This window comes from Perna viridis, chromosome 3, assembly GCF_037379345.1.
Source record: "Perna viridis isolate PV_CMFRI_1.1 ecotype Kerala chromosome 3, ASM3737934v1, whole genome shotgun sequence".
Taxonomy (NCBI): domain Eukaryota; kingdom Metazoa; phylum Mollusca; class Bivalvia; order Mytilida; family Mytilidae; genus Perna; species Perna viridis.
Window position 1 is genome coordinate 39,365,348 of NC_142447.1, and position 15,815 is coordinate 39,381,162.

The following is a 15,815-nucleotide window of genomic DNA, read 5'->3' on the forward strand; positions in this document are numbered from 1 at the left end:
AAGACATGTACTGACATCAAACTTCTAAATTCATATGTCAGATATAGTCCAACCCAAATTCGGTTTATCAATTTGAGTCGCCAAATACTGAACAAATATCGATTCAGTAGCAATTATCATTCAAATTGGAGCAATTCTGTAGCAACATCGCTAGAAACAGTTCAAGAGTTGTGTCTGAAAATGAAACTTTCCTGTACGCTGAATCGCCGTTACAAAATATTTAACTTGCTTTAATGGTGACATAAAGTATACAAACTATGGACTGAATGAGATAATTCAGATTCATTTATTTGATTCTGTCCAGACTTCGTTTACCGGCGTGTGTATTTTGGCCCTGAGCTAATTGAATCCAGTGCCAAGCCTGATGAAATTCCTCTATTAGTCATGCACATTTTACTTTCTTCACTTAAAAATGTATAGGTTGAACCTCGTCTATTTCAAGGTTTGTTAAATTGGAACTGATTTGATTATAAAAGTTGGATTAAGTTTTCATTTTGAATTTAGGTCATTGCAATTTGTGAATATGGAAAGCAAAATTAATATTTGATTTAGAATTTATATGTTTTGGAATCAATTTGGTAAGTATAATTTGTCTTGACTATGTGGAAATAAAATGTGTATATGTTGAACCCCGTCGGTTTCAGGTCCCGCCAAGATATTTGTCCCGTAAAAATCGCACAATTAAAATCGAGTTTCCCACAAAACAAAATGACATGGAATAGTGAAATAAGACCAAATTCACGATAAAATTATGCTAAACACTCTCCAAAGCAGAGATTGTGGAAAACCAAATCCGTTCTATCCTCTTTAAGTCTCTCTACTTAAAAGACAATGTTTGTGATATTCCGTCCATGTGTTGGATTCCAAAACTCCACAAGAATCCATACAAACAACGATTCATAGCTGGAGCTGCAAATGTACCACCAATATTAAATTCCATACTTACAGCTAAGAGGGTCTTCAGTCTTACCACGACTCTTGTTATTCTCGTAGAGGTATCAATTCAGTTTGGATGCTAAAAATTCAAAGGTTCTTCTGGGCACCCTAATTGTCAGATTATTATCGAAATATAATAGCACCAAGATATGTGATTTTTCAACCTTTATATACCTATCAATGTACATCGTTGTTACTAAAAACGGAACACATACATGTGTTGATACAAATACGTAATACTTGGTAGAGTGTTCATAATGTTAAAAACGATTCCAAATCATCTTCTTAACATGCCAAAGATGATAATGTCAAAATTCCGGAATTTTTTATCGACAACATACTTGTCAAATGTAGTGGACATGTTTTTTCAACAGTCGGCCTTCCGATGGGAACAAATTGTGCTCCGCTACTTGCTGACCTATTCCTCCACTCCTATGAAACTGACTTTATAGATGATCTGATCCAAAAAAAGAAACATCGTTCAGTTTTCGTTACATAGATAACTTAGTTTAGAGGATTTTATACATCGCATCTAACCCAAAGCACTAGAGATAAAAGGACACTACAGGCACTATGAGGTCAACCTCATATCTTGACCTCCACTTAGAGAACTATAGAAAAAGAAAACTCGTGACCACATTATATGATAACTTTCCTTTCATCCGTGGCAACATCCCTTCAGCACCTGCATATGGATTTCCATATCACAACTTGTATGCCAGACCTTGCCGAAACAACACAGACTTTTTGTGTTGTGCTAGACTTTCTGTAATATGGTTATCTTGCTCTACAGAAGTTATGTGGTCATCATGAAGTCGTAGATCATTATGGTATCATGCACCATGATAATCGATTTGTTATAAATATATTCTTTTGATTTCCACCCGCATCTTGGTTCCTTTGATTATTCTTTCAATGAAATTAACTCTTGATATGGAAAACCGTTTTTGTTCTTTAATTCTCATAGTGCAAGCAGTCAAATATCTCTATTACGGTGGTGGGTTGTTTCCTACCATACATGTATTTCACCCATTGCCTGATTCTCACCGAGACTGACAATAAAAACTGCTTTATGTTCTCTTTGATTATGGGTTATTGAATAAGTCAATGTTTCCTTTGAATACAATTCCAGCTGATGTCCGCTTTCTCTCAAATGTTATTGGCAAGTTAAATGCAGCTTCGGGATTTTTAACTATCAACTAGGTTCTATAGAATTTCGCCAGATTCTCTTGAATACGATTATGTTTCCTCTGGAAATAGCCAGTTGTTTCAAACTTTCCGGTTTTTGCCATTTGTTAGACGGACTTCCCCTTTTTTTTACCATTGCCTGGAGTTAGGTTATTTTAGCCCAGTTGCAACCAAGTTGAACTCGGCTATTAGTTTGGTGATGGCGGGTGGGCATCGACATTCACTTTATTGGTTTCCGGACGATAACTCGTCTGGAAAAGTTTATATTCGATTCAAACAAAACTCTGATATATTGTTACATATCCGGTGAGATCCCTATAGTTCTGGGGAAACTTTCGTTGAAGGTCAAGATCACAGCAGTCAAAAAAGTTATTATTTTCCGTAAATTTCCGGATGATAACTCAAAATGTTTACATACGATTCCAACAAAACTTTGGGCTTCGTTACTTACCAAGTAAGTGAGATCCCTATTGATTTTGGGGAAAGTTGGTTTTAGGTCAAGGTCACGGTCATACAAAATACTTAATATTTTCCGAAAAATTAGGTTTCCAGACGATAACTCTAAAACATGCCAGATGAAAGAGATACTTATTGATTGAGAAAAATTTTGGTCATGGTCAAATAATAAAATAAAAGAAAATAAAATACATTTTAGCATAAAATTAAAGAACCTTAGTGAGCACTCACATACCCCACGCGTCCCAATGTTGGATACTCATGTAAATTTGTTAGTAAGAGAAATACATGTAGTAGGACCCAGATAAAAAGAGGATTAAGAATGTTTTTTAGGCTTTGGACCTTTATCTTCTAAATTCTATTACTCAGAATGGTAGTTTCAAACTCCAGACTGTGATTTCTTTGATTTTTATTTAATCCAAATTAAATATCATCACAGCAGAACAAGATGTACACTTGACCTGTAACTTATAATGGTTAACTTATATACCAAAAATCATGTCAAAATCTGCAAGCGTTTAGAAAAAAAGTCATAAAAAAGCATTTATTTCTGTGAATTCAGCTAAGATCAAAGCCCGTAATTTCGGTAAAAATCATCGGAGCGGAACCAACTACAAACTTGTCCGGTAACTAATCATGGTCAATTTCAATACTAAAAATCAGGTCAATATCTGCAAACGTTCAGAAAAAAGTCCAGAAAACTGTTATTTCTGTTAATTTTGATAAGTTCAAGGCCCATAATTTCAGTAAAAATCATCAGAGCAGAACAAAACGTAACCTTGACCTGTAACTTATCATGGTGAACTTATATACCAAAAATCATGTCAATATCTACAAGCTTTCAGAAAAAAAGTAAGGAAAACTGTTAATTCTGTGAATTTAGCTAAGTTCAAGGCCTGTAATTTCGTTTTTAATCAATGGAGTGGAAAAAAAGTTAAACTTGACCTGCAACTTATCATGGTGAACTTATATACCAAAAATCATGTCAATATCTGCAAAGGTTTTAGAAAAAAAGTCAGGAAAACATTTTTTCTGTGAATTTTTCTAAGTTCGAGGCCCGTAATATCGGTAAAAATCATCAGAGGGGAATGAAATGTCAACTTGCCTGTAACTTATCATGGTGAACTTATACGCCAAAAATCATGTCAATATCTGCAATCGTGTGGAAAAAAGTTCGGAAAACTTATTTCCGTGAATTTTGCTAAGTTCAAGGCCCGTAATTTCAGTCAAAATCATTGGAGCAAAACGAAAGTTAAATTTGACCTGTAACTTATCATGGTGAACTTGTATGCCAAAAATCATGTTGATATCTGCAAGCATTTAGAAAAAAAGTCCGTAAAACAGAAGATGGACTGACATACTGGTCAAAAACATTATACCCTTCGCAACTTTGTTGCGTGGGGTATAATTTGGATTCCAGGCGATAACTTTAAGTCTATATATGATTGAAACGGAAGTCTGGGATATTGTTACATACCAGATAAATAAAAACACTGTTGATTTTTGGGGAATTTTGGTTGCAGTAAAGGTGACAGTTGTCAAAAACCAATTTTTTTTCTGTAAAAATTAAATAAATTTCTGGACATTAACACAAAAAGGTTTGAATCCTATTCAAATGGAACTTTGGGATATTGTTGCATACCTGGTAAGTGATACCCTTTTGATTTTGGGTAATTTCATTCATTGCCAAGGTTACAGTAACAAAAACTCCATTTTTTCATGAGTTTCTATTTGCCTTATTTCTAAATGAGGTCTCATAAGGTTCACACTGATTAAAAAAAAGATCCTTATAAAGTAAAAAAATGTATGATGAAGCAAACAAAGTATGAAATGTTTCCTGAATAATTCAGTCTATAATGTATTAAACTAATTACAATATTGACATTCTTATGTGTGTATATTTGCATCCTATATCTTGACTTCAGAAGAATCTAAAAGTTGAATTTTAAACCAATGAGATTCAAAATTATCACACCCACCCCATATAAAAAAAAACCCAGAGTACTCTAGACATATTATATGTTCAATAACCACTCACTGAATGGTTAAACCCACACTTCTTGGGTAAAAAAATCTTTGTGCTTATCATTCACTAAGAAAGTGAGAAAAGGTTAAATTAAATGTTTTTCACTTTTAATATAAATAAATTAAATTATAGGATTTTGTCCAGTGTTTACAAAAGCAGTTTTTCAATTCAATTACAGATGAAAAATAGACTAGAAATCAGTGACTCTGCCCTTTCTCTCCCAGTCACCATATCTTGTTGGTTCTGGTCCTCTTGGCCCCCCAATTTCTCCTGTGTTGGGATTAGTATCATTGGGGAATCTTTCCAGAGGTTCTTGCTCCACATAAGGATTAAAAGAAGCTTCTTCTGTTTCCATTTTATCATCTAACTTTCCTGATGGTGTGTTTCCTTTTTTTCTCTGATTTGTTTTCTCGCTGGAATCACCTGACTGTTTCCTCACAAACACTGACAGGGTTTGTGTAGTGTTTACTTCATTATTCAACAATCTGAGGACTCTACCTGTAAAACATAAAATAAAATTTATATATTATAAGACTTTATCTTAAGAACAACTGATGATGACTAATCAAATGTCATTGGTACTGGTTCAATGTTTTTCATATATCCAGGGGCTTTATATTACTGTCTATTATGAATCTAACACGATGAATGATCAATGGAGTATTCTAAAGTGTAATTCTTTCATTCATCGAAATCCACGTTTATTTGATTTTCTTCCAATCTAGATGGAATAAAATAAAATATATTAAACATACAAAACTGAGACTTTTCATTTCATTAAACGATTTAAGGTGATTTGTGCCACAGGGTCAATCATTGATCCAAAGATGGCCTCTTTTCTGTTCACTGCCAAAGGGCCAATGCATTAGTCCTGTCTAAATCATGCTGCTTCATTGATCAAAGCCTTTATGATTGTCAAACGTGACATTAAGAGGCAAAAAAAAAAAAAGGATTCTATAAAAAGAAACTAAATACTAGTTTGCTATTTGATAGTGGGAGTGAGCCCCTGTGGTTGTACATTGATTTCAAGTAACAGATCAAGTAGTAAACCTAGGGTAAATTTATTTTATCATTAATCCCAAATATGTTATTTGTACTGGTGAACAGAAAAATTGAAATAATTTATGGTACATGTATATGAACTATTTGCACATGCTTACAATAACAGAAATATTTTAACTCCAGAATTTACACTTACATCCCTATCCTACATTATGGTAGGCAAATCAAAAAAGATTGGAACGTATTGCAAAATGATTGTGACTGTGGATGTTTAGGAATCAATGGTTATCAATGGGTCACATGGAAGTTTGGTTTTAGTTTACTGATACATGTGCATTCGGTGCAATAATTTCAGTTTCTGTCAAAATGGTGATATACATTGTACACACTCTATAATTACATAATGAAAGCTAGTAAACTAGCATAAGTTTTAACTAGTTACACATGTATTATCAGTACTATTAATTTTTTAAAGGTTAGACAGACTCCTACATGTTCAAACACCAAATGACTAACGTCTAAATATGTGAATTAAATAAGTACTGCTCTTTGTTTTTTTTATGATTTTGCAAATACATAACAGTATATTCAATCATGCTTTTCAAATTAGACCTGTATTCAAAAAGATGTCCAAATGTAGTTTTACCCAACCAATTGATTTTGAAGTTTGGAAATTACGAATCATGCAATACTTGCACGTTCTGAGATAAAGCAGTGCCAGATTTTGATGCCTTTCTAATCTCTTTAATAACTGGTCTATGATAGCATTAATCATTAGTCTGCATTATTTGAAATAGATATCTGTTTGATTGACATACTCAATTGGTTTGTGAAGTAAACAATTAAGATGGCAGAAATTGTGTAAGAGGTGAGGAACTGTCTACATGCTGTTTTTTTTTTGTTTTGTTTTTTTTTGCAGCTAAGTTACTGTTATTGCAAGGTCAAGTGCATATGTATCATGGCAATCTGTCATACTTTTTCAGCAGCAGCCAGAGCTATATATATATTTTAATCATCATTGTTAAGTAATGGGGGAAATATTGATTAATTGAATCATCATTTTTTTCCATGCCTGAATAAAAAAAATATATTTTTGCTCAAATTTTGAATATTTTGTTTTAGTTCAATTTAATCACAGCCCACCAACCCCAACCTCTCCAATATAAAATGGTCGTTGCCTAGCAATGTAGTCTGCACAATTTACGTAACGCACACTTAATAAGTGACTTATAAGTTATATTTGATTCTTTAATAATGCCTGTATATATGTCAATATATCTTGTGAGTATCCTGAAATGAATACCATGTTATTTTTGCTTTATGGACAAAAGCGAAGGTTACAAAAGCTATAATAAGCCCTTACAGGCACTATTCATAACAAAATTTCCAAGAGAGACCAAGCGAGCCATTTTCTGTGCAGAGTAGCAGTTCTTAATGATAAATCGGAACATCTTCTGTTATTTTCGCTAGATGTACACGAAAGAACCCAAAAGTATGAATAGTTCCGATTGAACGACGAGGTCAAAATACCAAAAGGTACTTAAGATATGTATTCTTTATTAAAATAACATATTTTTATCACAATAATCAAAAGTGTCCACAAGATAGATAATCTACAAAAGAACTTTATATAATAACTGTTCATGGTTAGTATAGGTTTCCAAAAGGTATTTTACATTACACTCCCTGTTTTCAGTAAAAGGAATAACTTAATGTATGGTATTTAGTCAAACCTTTGATCTGGTTTCCGGGCTAAATTGCGTTTTTTAATACTAAAAGTAGACAGGACGGTACCAAGTGTGAATTTGTTTTTTCAGCGTCATGACAATCAGCTTGTAAAAAAAAGATGCTGACAAAACCATTCTGTTGTAAGTTTTATACCCTCTATATAAAAAAAAATAAATTACGTGTAAGGTACTTTGTCTACAGCACCCGAGAGATAGACTATATTCTTCAAGTTCAAAGGCAGAACCACGATTCGAATTTCGAGTAGAACTAGAAATCAAGAGTAGTTCTCGCCAGCAAGTAATTCTCGGCAATGATTAATTTTACTGTGTTTTCCGTCCTCTTCTGTGAACAAGTTAATGCCCAAAATTCAAGAGATAACATCTAAGAGATTGCTGATATCAGGGAGTGTAAAAGCATGAATACAATATTCCATATTGGGGAAATCCGGAATTATTCTGCAATTATACAGCCCTACTCAGGCTACTGGACAAAAATTAGTTCAAAATTGAACATACTCTTATAACAAAACTATAGTCTAAAACGTATTTGGTCTTCAAAAAGATCATAATTGATGCAAATTTACTATTTGTAGAAAATCAGAGCATTGTTTGGCTATTGAAATCAATTTTTCTTCTTAAAATCTGTTAAATTCAATTAACAACGATTGCCAATGTGAATTTCTCCCTTGCTCTCCATTGAGTGACCTACAAATTTACCCCAAACAATCTTTATCAGAAGTGGTGATAAGTACAGTCGACTCCACTTAATCGCATATCACTTTATTGCATATTTCGGTTATTAGCATAATTTTCTCCTGCACAAAACCATTTCCTTTTATTCTATTAGGGAAAAAATCGCTTATTTGCATAGGCCTTGGAGGTGCATTTCGGTTTATTGCATAGAGAATTTTGCCTCGTCCAGGTAAAGACAGGTTTTCCCAAATTCTATTTTAAGCCTTCGGGTCATAAATATGTCAATCATATTTATTGTTGTAAAAACTAGATTATCATCAATCAGGAGGTGTTAATAATGGATTAAAAAAATGATGGACATAAAAGACAATATAAATGATTTCTAATTACATTAAAATAAACAAGCACCTAGGTGAACAATGACTTCTGACGACATGCCGAACATCACCTTATGATGCGGCTTGAGGTTCGGCTTGGGGTATTTTTTGTTCCTATTTAAATTCTTCCGACTACAAATGATTATCAATGTAAATTCAATTTTCTTTAATGAGCTGAACAGTTTTGAGTGAGCTTGGGTTACTAGGCATAAATATCATACGAAAATTAAGTCATTCATTCAGTACAATGTCTAATGAAATTCAACTACCCTAAGGTGCCCCATACTATCCACACTTCATAGGAATATAACGAGGTCAATGACGCGTATAATACACAACTATCAGTGTACAATGAACAGAGGAACAAAAACACACAGACCATTTCAAAAGCCCACAAACTGCAAACATTGATGAATATTACACTGAATCCTGGCTGAAATATGAAATATGGGATTTGCTTTCGTAGAAAGGTCAGGAAATTACTTGACTATTTATAGATGAGAAACACGTGGTTTTACTTATAAATACACACAACGTAAAGAAGGTCAATAAACAAGACAAACACAATATATATTATTATTTATTGATAAAAGAACAATACAATGAGAAGGTCTATAACAATTAAATACTAGATCAGAAATGTTGAACAGTGATATCCCTGGTTGATCCACAGTATTGTCGTCTTACCTGAACTCACACTTCCGGTAAAATCGTTATTTCGGTTATAAGAATAGCCCGGTTATTTGCATAATTTTTACTGGCAAATAGGCTATGCAATTAAGCGGAATCGACTGTATTTCCAAATTTGAAAGATCTTCTATTAGAGGAAGACATCACTTGTTATGAGTTTACAGAACACTGCCATTGCTATTTGACTGTACATTGTACATATAAATTCATGAACCAAATTAAAGATAAAAGATGGGAGAATAGCAACTGCCTCCCTTTAAGTAGGAGCACCTCCTTATGGAATTTGATCTTATATATTTTTTTATTTTTCATTGTCAGTAATTCAGAACAACTTTTTAAATATGGGCCATATATACACACTAGACCTTTATAGCCTGTGTAATAAAATCTTTATTAGGTCATTTACAAATATATTTATTTGCGTTGGCTTGTATGATGGAAAAAAAATAAAATAAGAACATTTAAAATATAGAAATAAGGTTTATGTCTTTAATAATATTCTTTAAAATGTAAAATTGCAAATGAATCTATAAAGTCAAAAGTTATAAATTGAATAAGTAACAAATTTTAATACTTAAAAATAATAACTTGAAAAAATGAAATATGCTTGAGAAGAGTGGTATTGTATAAGTCACTTTTCATATTTAGCAAGTTTTTCAAAAGGACATAACCCGCCAACAACCAACAACCTGGTTGAATATTGAATGTTTGGACTTTCAAGTCTACTGCTGTCCTTTGCTCCAATTTGACAATAAACCAGTCTGTCGGATAACAAATTTGTACAATCATGAACCAGTCAACTTAAACGATTTAATAGGGTTGTCACGATGTTGACCATTTGTCCCGCTAACATGATTTTTCAGGGCAAATTTTTGCCAAAACCTGATTTTGTCAGAATTACCTAAAAAACTCCTAATCAAAACCCCTAAATTTGTGTTTCAATCATATTTCTTAGATTAAAAGAGTAATAAATCTGACAAAAGGTGTTAAGTGCTGTCTTACAGGTAATGGTTGGTTTTATGACAGGTAAATGATCTCGTAGGAGCAATCAGCTGATCAGGGTTATCGATGATGATCGACAATTAGAAAATGAATCCAATTGGATCTATGACAATTTTATGAACTACATTGTACCAATCATTTTCTAAAGTTTAATTTCTATTCTACAATTAGTTTGACAAATGCTGTCAATTTAAGAGGTCTAAAATTTCTAAAACCACATATGTAAACAAATTATAAAATTACCATTGTTTATACAAAATAAGTTATCTCATGCAGTCTACAATACTTTTTTCACATTTCCTGTAACTTCAACAGTGCAGTATATTTCCCAAAAGTTTTGATTGCAATATTTTACAGAAAAAGTACTATTTCTTTTAAATAGTGATGATTTTGGAAATTTAGTATCAACATTCTTGAGTATTTTTTACATTTTTTCATATACTTTACCTCATGGTATGCATTTAATGAAAAGAAAATACTGCTCAAATTACTCTTCTTAACATTATCTGTGATCTAGCCCGAAAATGTGTTTTTATAGGCAGAGATCTTCAGGGGTTAAACTTTTGTAAGTATCGTACGGCACACCGACTCGCCTTCAATTGACATTAAATAAAAGTAAGAAAGATGTGCTCAATGTATTTAGAAATAGTAGAAACACATTTAATGAAAGTAAAGGTTTTCATATTTATCAGCTCATTAGCTTATTGCCATCACTTGGTGTACGTCGTCGTTGTTAACAATTTTTAGCTCACCTGGCCAAAGCCATGTGAGCTACTGCCATCACTTGGTGTCCATCATCGTCGTTGTTGTCCGTCGTCGTTAACAATTATACAAAACTCTTCTCCACAGAAACTACTTGACCAATTAGAACCAAACTTGGTATGAATGTTTCTTGGGGTATCCTGCATAGAACTGGTGTGGGAATTTTTGATTTGTTGGAAAACATGGCCGCCATTACTAAAAATAGAACATAAATGTCGGACAGTAGTTTTTCGCATATATCTCCTGAACAGTAAGATTTAGCCAAATTTTGACATTGGATAAAAGTGTTTTACCATGATGAGTCTCAGAGATCTATCTGTGGTCCAATTTTCATTTTAATCTGTTAAGCCATGTTGAAGTAATTGCCCTTTTTTGATGTTTGTTGCTATTATTAATGTTATTATTTTCCAAAATCTTCTCCTCTGACACTACTGGACCAATTGGAACCAAACCAATTTCTGATCTGTCGAAAAACATGGCTGCCATTACTAAAATTACTAAAAATAGAATAAAGGGGTCAGACAGGTTTTAGGTTTATCCAAATTCTGAAATTTTGTAGAAATGTTCAGCATGATAAGATCTATCTGTGGTCAAATTTTAGTTTTAATCCATAAAGTCATGTTGGATTTATTGCCTATTTTCGACATTTTTTTGCTATTTTTAATGTTATTTCTTTCATAAATCTTCTCCTCTGACACCACTTGATCAATTGGAACCAAACTTGGTATCAATGTTCCTTGCGGTATCCTGCATGTCACTGGTGTGGGGACTTTTTATCTGTCGAAAAAAACATGGCCACCGTTACTAAAAATAGAACATAGGGGTCGGACAGTAGTTTTTGGCATATGTCTCCAAAATGGTTAGGTACATGTATAGACAAGTTCTTTTAATTGCTTAAAAGATCCTTATTATAAGACCTACAAAAGTCTCTAGGGATAAAAGTTGTCTGATGACTCCTTGTAGAATGACACTTTTTTTTTTACAGTTTTCAGCCAATATTTTGAAAACTATGATAGATAGAAAGAAACTTTCAATCAGTGAAATGATCCTTATGATAATTCCTACCAAAGTTTTCTTGAGCCAAAATTGTTGGACAACTTCTTGTTAAATTTACTGCCCTTGAAAGGCAAATTTCAACAAGGTGAGCGATTCAGGCTTCTGGGAGCCTCTTGTTTTTTCTTTTCATTATAACCAGAATTTCAATTATTTTTGGGGGAATCTGGGACTAATAAAAAAGTTCAATTTAATCCCAGGAAGAATCCACCACAAAAATGGGCTTCCAAACTTTAATCTGTGACAGTGCACACAAATGTTGTACAACTGAAAAAGGCCCTTTAATACTGTAGTTGTCTCATTTTTATGTTACTGCAGTCAAACCCATACAGTTTGCAAAATATGTCCCAAAAATGTCCATTCACATGTTGTCCTGCCTAAAAACCCCATGGGGATTTTCAAAAGTTGGTAGGTATATTTGTAGAAAGTTACACCCTTTTGCTTAAAATCTTAAAAACGAACCCAAAGTCTGGAGTATGAGAAAGGACTATAGAAGAGCTATGTGTATCCAAGCTGGAATTACTACATATACATGTATTATCAGGGAGGTTCTATATCTTATTTTCTTTTTTCTTTTTTGTTTTTGTTTTTTTTATTTATTTGAACAAAGATGATTGTAAATGTTGTCAAGTTCAAAATTAGGTCATTCACATCACTTAACGTCCATTATCATCATTGTTTACAATTTTTTCAAAACACTTTTCCTTTGAAACAAGTAGGCAAAAATTGAACCAAACTTAGTATGAATGTTCCTTAGGGTAATCTGCATAGAGCTGATGTTGGGATTTTGAAAAACATGGCCACCATTACTAAAAATAGAATAAAGGGGTCAGACAGATTTTTTCCCATATATCTCCAAAACTGTTAGGTTTAACCAAATTCTGACATGGGTTAAAGTGTAAGATATGATTAAATCTATCAAGTATGAAATTTTTGTTTTAATTTGTGATGCCATGTTGGGGTTATTGCCCATTTTCTACACTTTTTTTGTTCTTTTTAATGTTTTTTCTTTCAAAAATCTTCTTCTCTGACATTACATGACCAATTTGAACCAAATTTGGTATGAATGTTCCTTAGGTTATTCTGTATAGCTCTGTCATTGATAACATATATGAGTTGTAATATGAAAACTCCATATGCAGCTCCTGAATGACTGTTGTGACTGATGGAAGGAAAGTTGACAGTACAGAATGAGAAGTCTGTGCTTGTCACAATCTCACTACATAGAAAACTTTGAATAACTAAGTCATATATCAAATTTATATCTTATAGTGAGCACAAAGTGAGATCAACAACAACGTGTACATAAAAAAAAAATTCTTGAGATGGTGGACCAAGTGATACATGTAATCCGCAAAGGGTTCAACAGAATGCACAAATAGCCTTGTTATGGAAGTTTCACAGCCAAAAATAAAAATCGACTCATATCCGAAAAAAATGTGTATTATTTCTCTGCTATTCCAATTGCTGTTTTAAAGAAAATTCACCACTTTATAAACAATGTGTACAAATATACGACTGGCTTGCAAAACATTTGGGAAAAATCACTCAAATTTCCTAGAAAAAAGCATACAATTTTTTGGTGTGATGGAAAATAGTAACAAAGACATAAGTACTGTCATAAACTTAACTAAATTTAAATATAGTAAGTACTTTGAAAATATAAAAAATGACAAAGTTTACAGAAACATGATTAAAACATGTGTTCCCTTAAATGTGTCATTTTGAAACAAAACCTGCCTTTATGAGGCCATAGAAGTGACATTCAGCATGTTAATAATGTGCAGACATGTAGTTTAAACTTAATTTCAGACTTTGATTGACTTCCACAATGACACAAAATATGAAATATTATCTTGAAAAACTTTGATTAAACATTATCTTTTTTTTCAGAAATGCAACCAACCGTTCTAAAGCTTACCACACAGATTACAAGTTTCTCATTTGCTTTTGTTTCTTTATAGGGTTTATTTTGGTTATTTCATGTTCTTTGTGTGTATCTGTTTTCCCTATCTAGTCTTTATTCCTGAATTGCATTCTTTTGATCGCTGCTAAAATCTTTGTTCCCTTGATTGCTATAAAACAATACAGAATGAAATAACTTATTTTACTCGTAGATTGTTAAGTTGGCCCTTCATGCCGACGACTGTTTCTCATAACTTCTGTGGTCTACAGTATGTTACATTTACATGTACATGATGTGTTGCCCAAAATTCAATAATATTTTTCATGAAGTCAAAGGTATTTATCTACTTTTTTTTAGGCCTAATGTTGTTCAATTAGTACACCCACAATTTTTTTTTTTTGGATTCACCACAGAGAAATGCAAGAGTTTGGGTGGTATGCTGTTTTATTGACTCAAAAACTCTTTCCAACCCCTTGATATTGATATTGATATTGATATTGATATGTAAGATTGGGGTAAAGATTCAGCAATAATCAAAGGAATGGATTAGTTAGATTCAGTTATACAGTGGTACATTTTGTAGTAAGGCATAACTTAATGAAAAGTAAGTTGACTCAGATGAGTCTTGTAAACGTTACATCTTTCTTTCATTATGATATCCACTTACGTTTACAGTATACAGTGTATGTACATTTTGTAACAAGGCGTTTTTTAAGATATGAAATTTTAATCAAAGTGATTGACTTTATGGTTTCTTTTAAAGTTGACAATCCTCACAATTTTCTAATCATGATTATTAGAAATTCAATAAATAAGTTCAGTAAGCTATTGCTACCTTGAGCTATCCCATTTCTTTAATGTCAGAACCGTATTTTTACTTTCAGTCTGAAAATCTAATCCGGTGTGAAAGTTGAAAAGTAGATAGAAACAACAAACCATGAAAAAGTCAAAAGTTCCTGCCAAAAAGGCAACAGGAAATCAACCACCTGTTGAATTGGACTTAAGAAATGCTATTGGAATGAGCCAGGCTTTCAACCCACAAGATGAAGTTCTTAAGAGGTATTTGTTATTCCTCATAAGTACAGAAAAAATTATTAAGACAGTCTGTTTTTTTCCCCGAATACATATACAATTTCCACAAATTTTAAGCCTTTTTCTTTTATGGTTTAGTAATAATTTCACAGTCAGTAAAATGACAGCCAAACATGTGGGACTGTACTTTAATTTTTTGTGATATGAACAGTCCTAATTATTTAACAACTTGACAGAATGACATGTTTCAGATCAATCAATAAAAAAAGAATAAAATTTGTGTTTGATTACTGAATAGACCGGTCATGTACACCATTTTTTAGACATTGTGTCTTGTTTGTTTTTTTTTTAGAAAAGAAAACAGTACTTGGTATTTCTGGTTGCCAGGTTTTTACAGTACATTCTAGATAATAGCTTTCTAGGCCACCTACTCATTTGAAATTATTTGACTATTTTGGCTACATAAAACAAAACTTGATAAGTTAATGGCAAGCAAATATAATATATATTCCTATATGACAAACCAAAAAGAATTTATGGTTGTATAATGGTATTGTGCTGTTGTTATCATCTTTAGACACTTAAAATTCCTTTCAATAACTAAGTATAAAATGTACAGATTTTTATGAAATTTTACCAAAAGTTGCCGCACCACAAAATAGAGGCCTAAGATTGTTTTTTGGGCTTGTGACTTGAATCTATAAAAAGAGTAAGTGTATAGATCTCTATTATACTACAATGTGCCATACCATCAAAGGAAGGCTTAAATAGATGATTATACGACCACAAAAAATTTGCTGTCATATATTTCTATGGCAGCGTAGTTGTCCATAGAAACTTGGTTTTCATTCAATAACTTGAGTATTAGTTGGTTGATCTTAATAAAATTTTATAACAAGGTTACAAACCTAAAACAACTATTTCATAGAATTCAATTATGTAACTCCAGTAAAAGCTTTGGAATA

At 32.5% G+C, this 15,815-nt stretch overlaps 2 protein-coding genes across 5 annotated transcripts in view; one reads left to right on the forward strand and one right to left on the reverse strand.

Moving 5' to 3' along the window:
• Positions 1–4,696: 4,696 nt before the first annotated feature.
• On the reverse strand, positions 4,697–7,123 carry LOC148622209 (uncharacterized). Its single transcript, XM_088571860.1, has 2 exons — positions 6,972–7,123; positions 4,697–5,104 (listed from the first exon to the last, which is right to left on the reverse strand). The coding sequence occupies exons 1-2, from the start codon at positions 7,057–7,059 to the stop codon at positions 4,797–4,799; spliced, it is 396 nt and encodes a 131-aa protein (XP_088427986.1). The 5' UTR covers positions 7,060–7,123; the 3' UTR covers positions 4,697–4,796.
• Positions 7,124–7,351: 228 nt separating this feature from the next.
• LOC148622210 (uncharacterized) overlaps positions 7,352–15,815 on the forward strand; it is an 81,187-nt gene continuing 72,723 nt past the window's right edge. For all 4 annotated transcript variants that reach the window (XM_088571852.1, XM_088571853.1, XM_088571854.1 and 1 more), the window contains exons 1-2: positions 7,352–7,476; positions 14,703–14,877. In XM_088571852.1, coding sequence (XP_088427978.1) covers positions 14,756–14,877 — 122 coding nt within the window. In that variant the 5' untranslated portion in view covers positions 7,352–7,476; positions 14,703–14,755. The remainder of the gene's footprint in view (positions 7,477–14,702; positions 14,878–15,815) is intronic.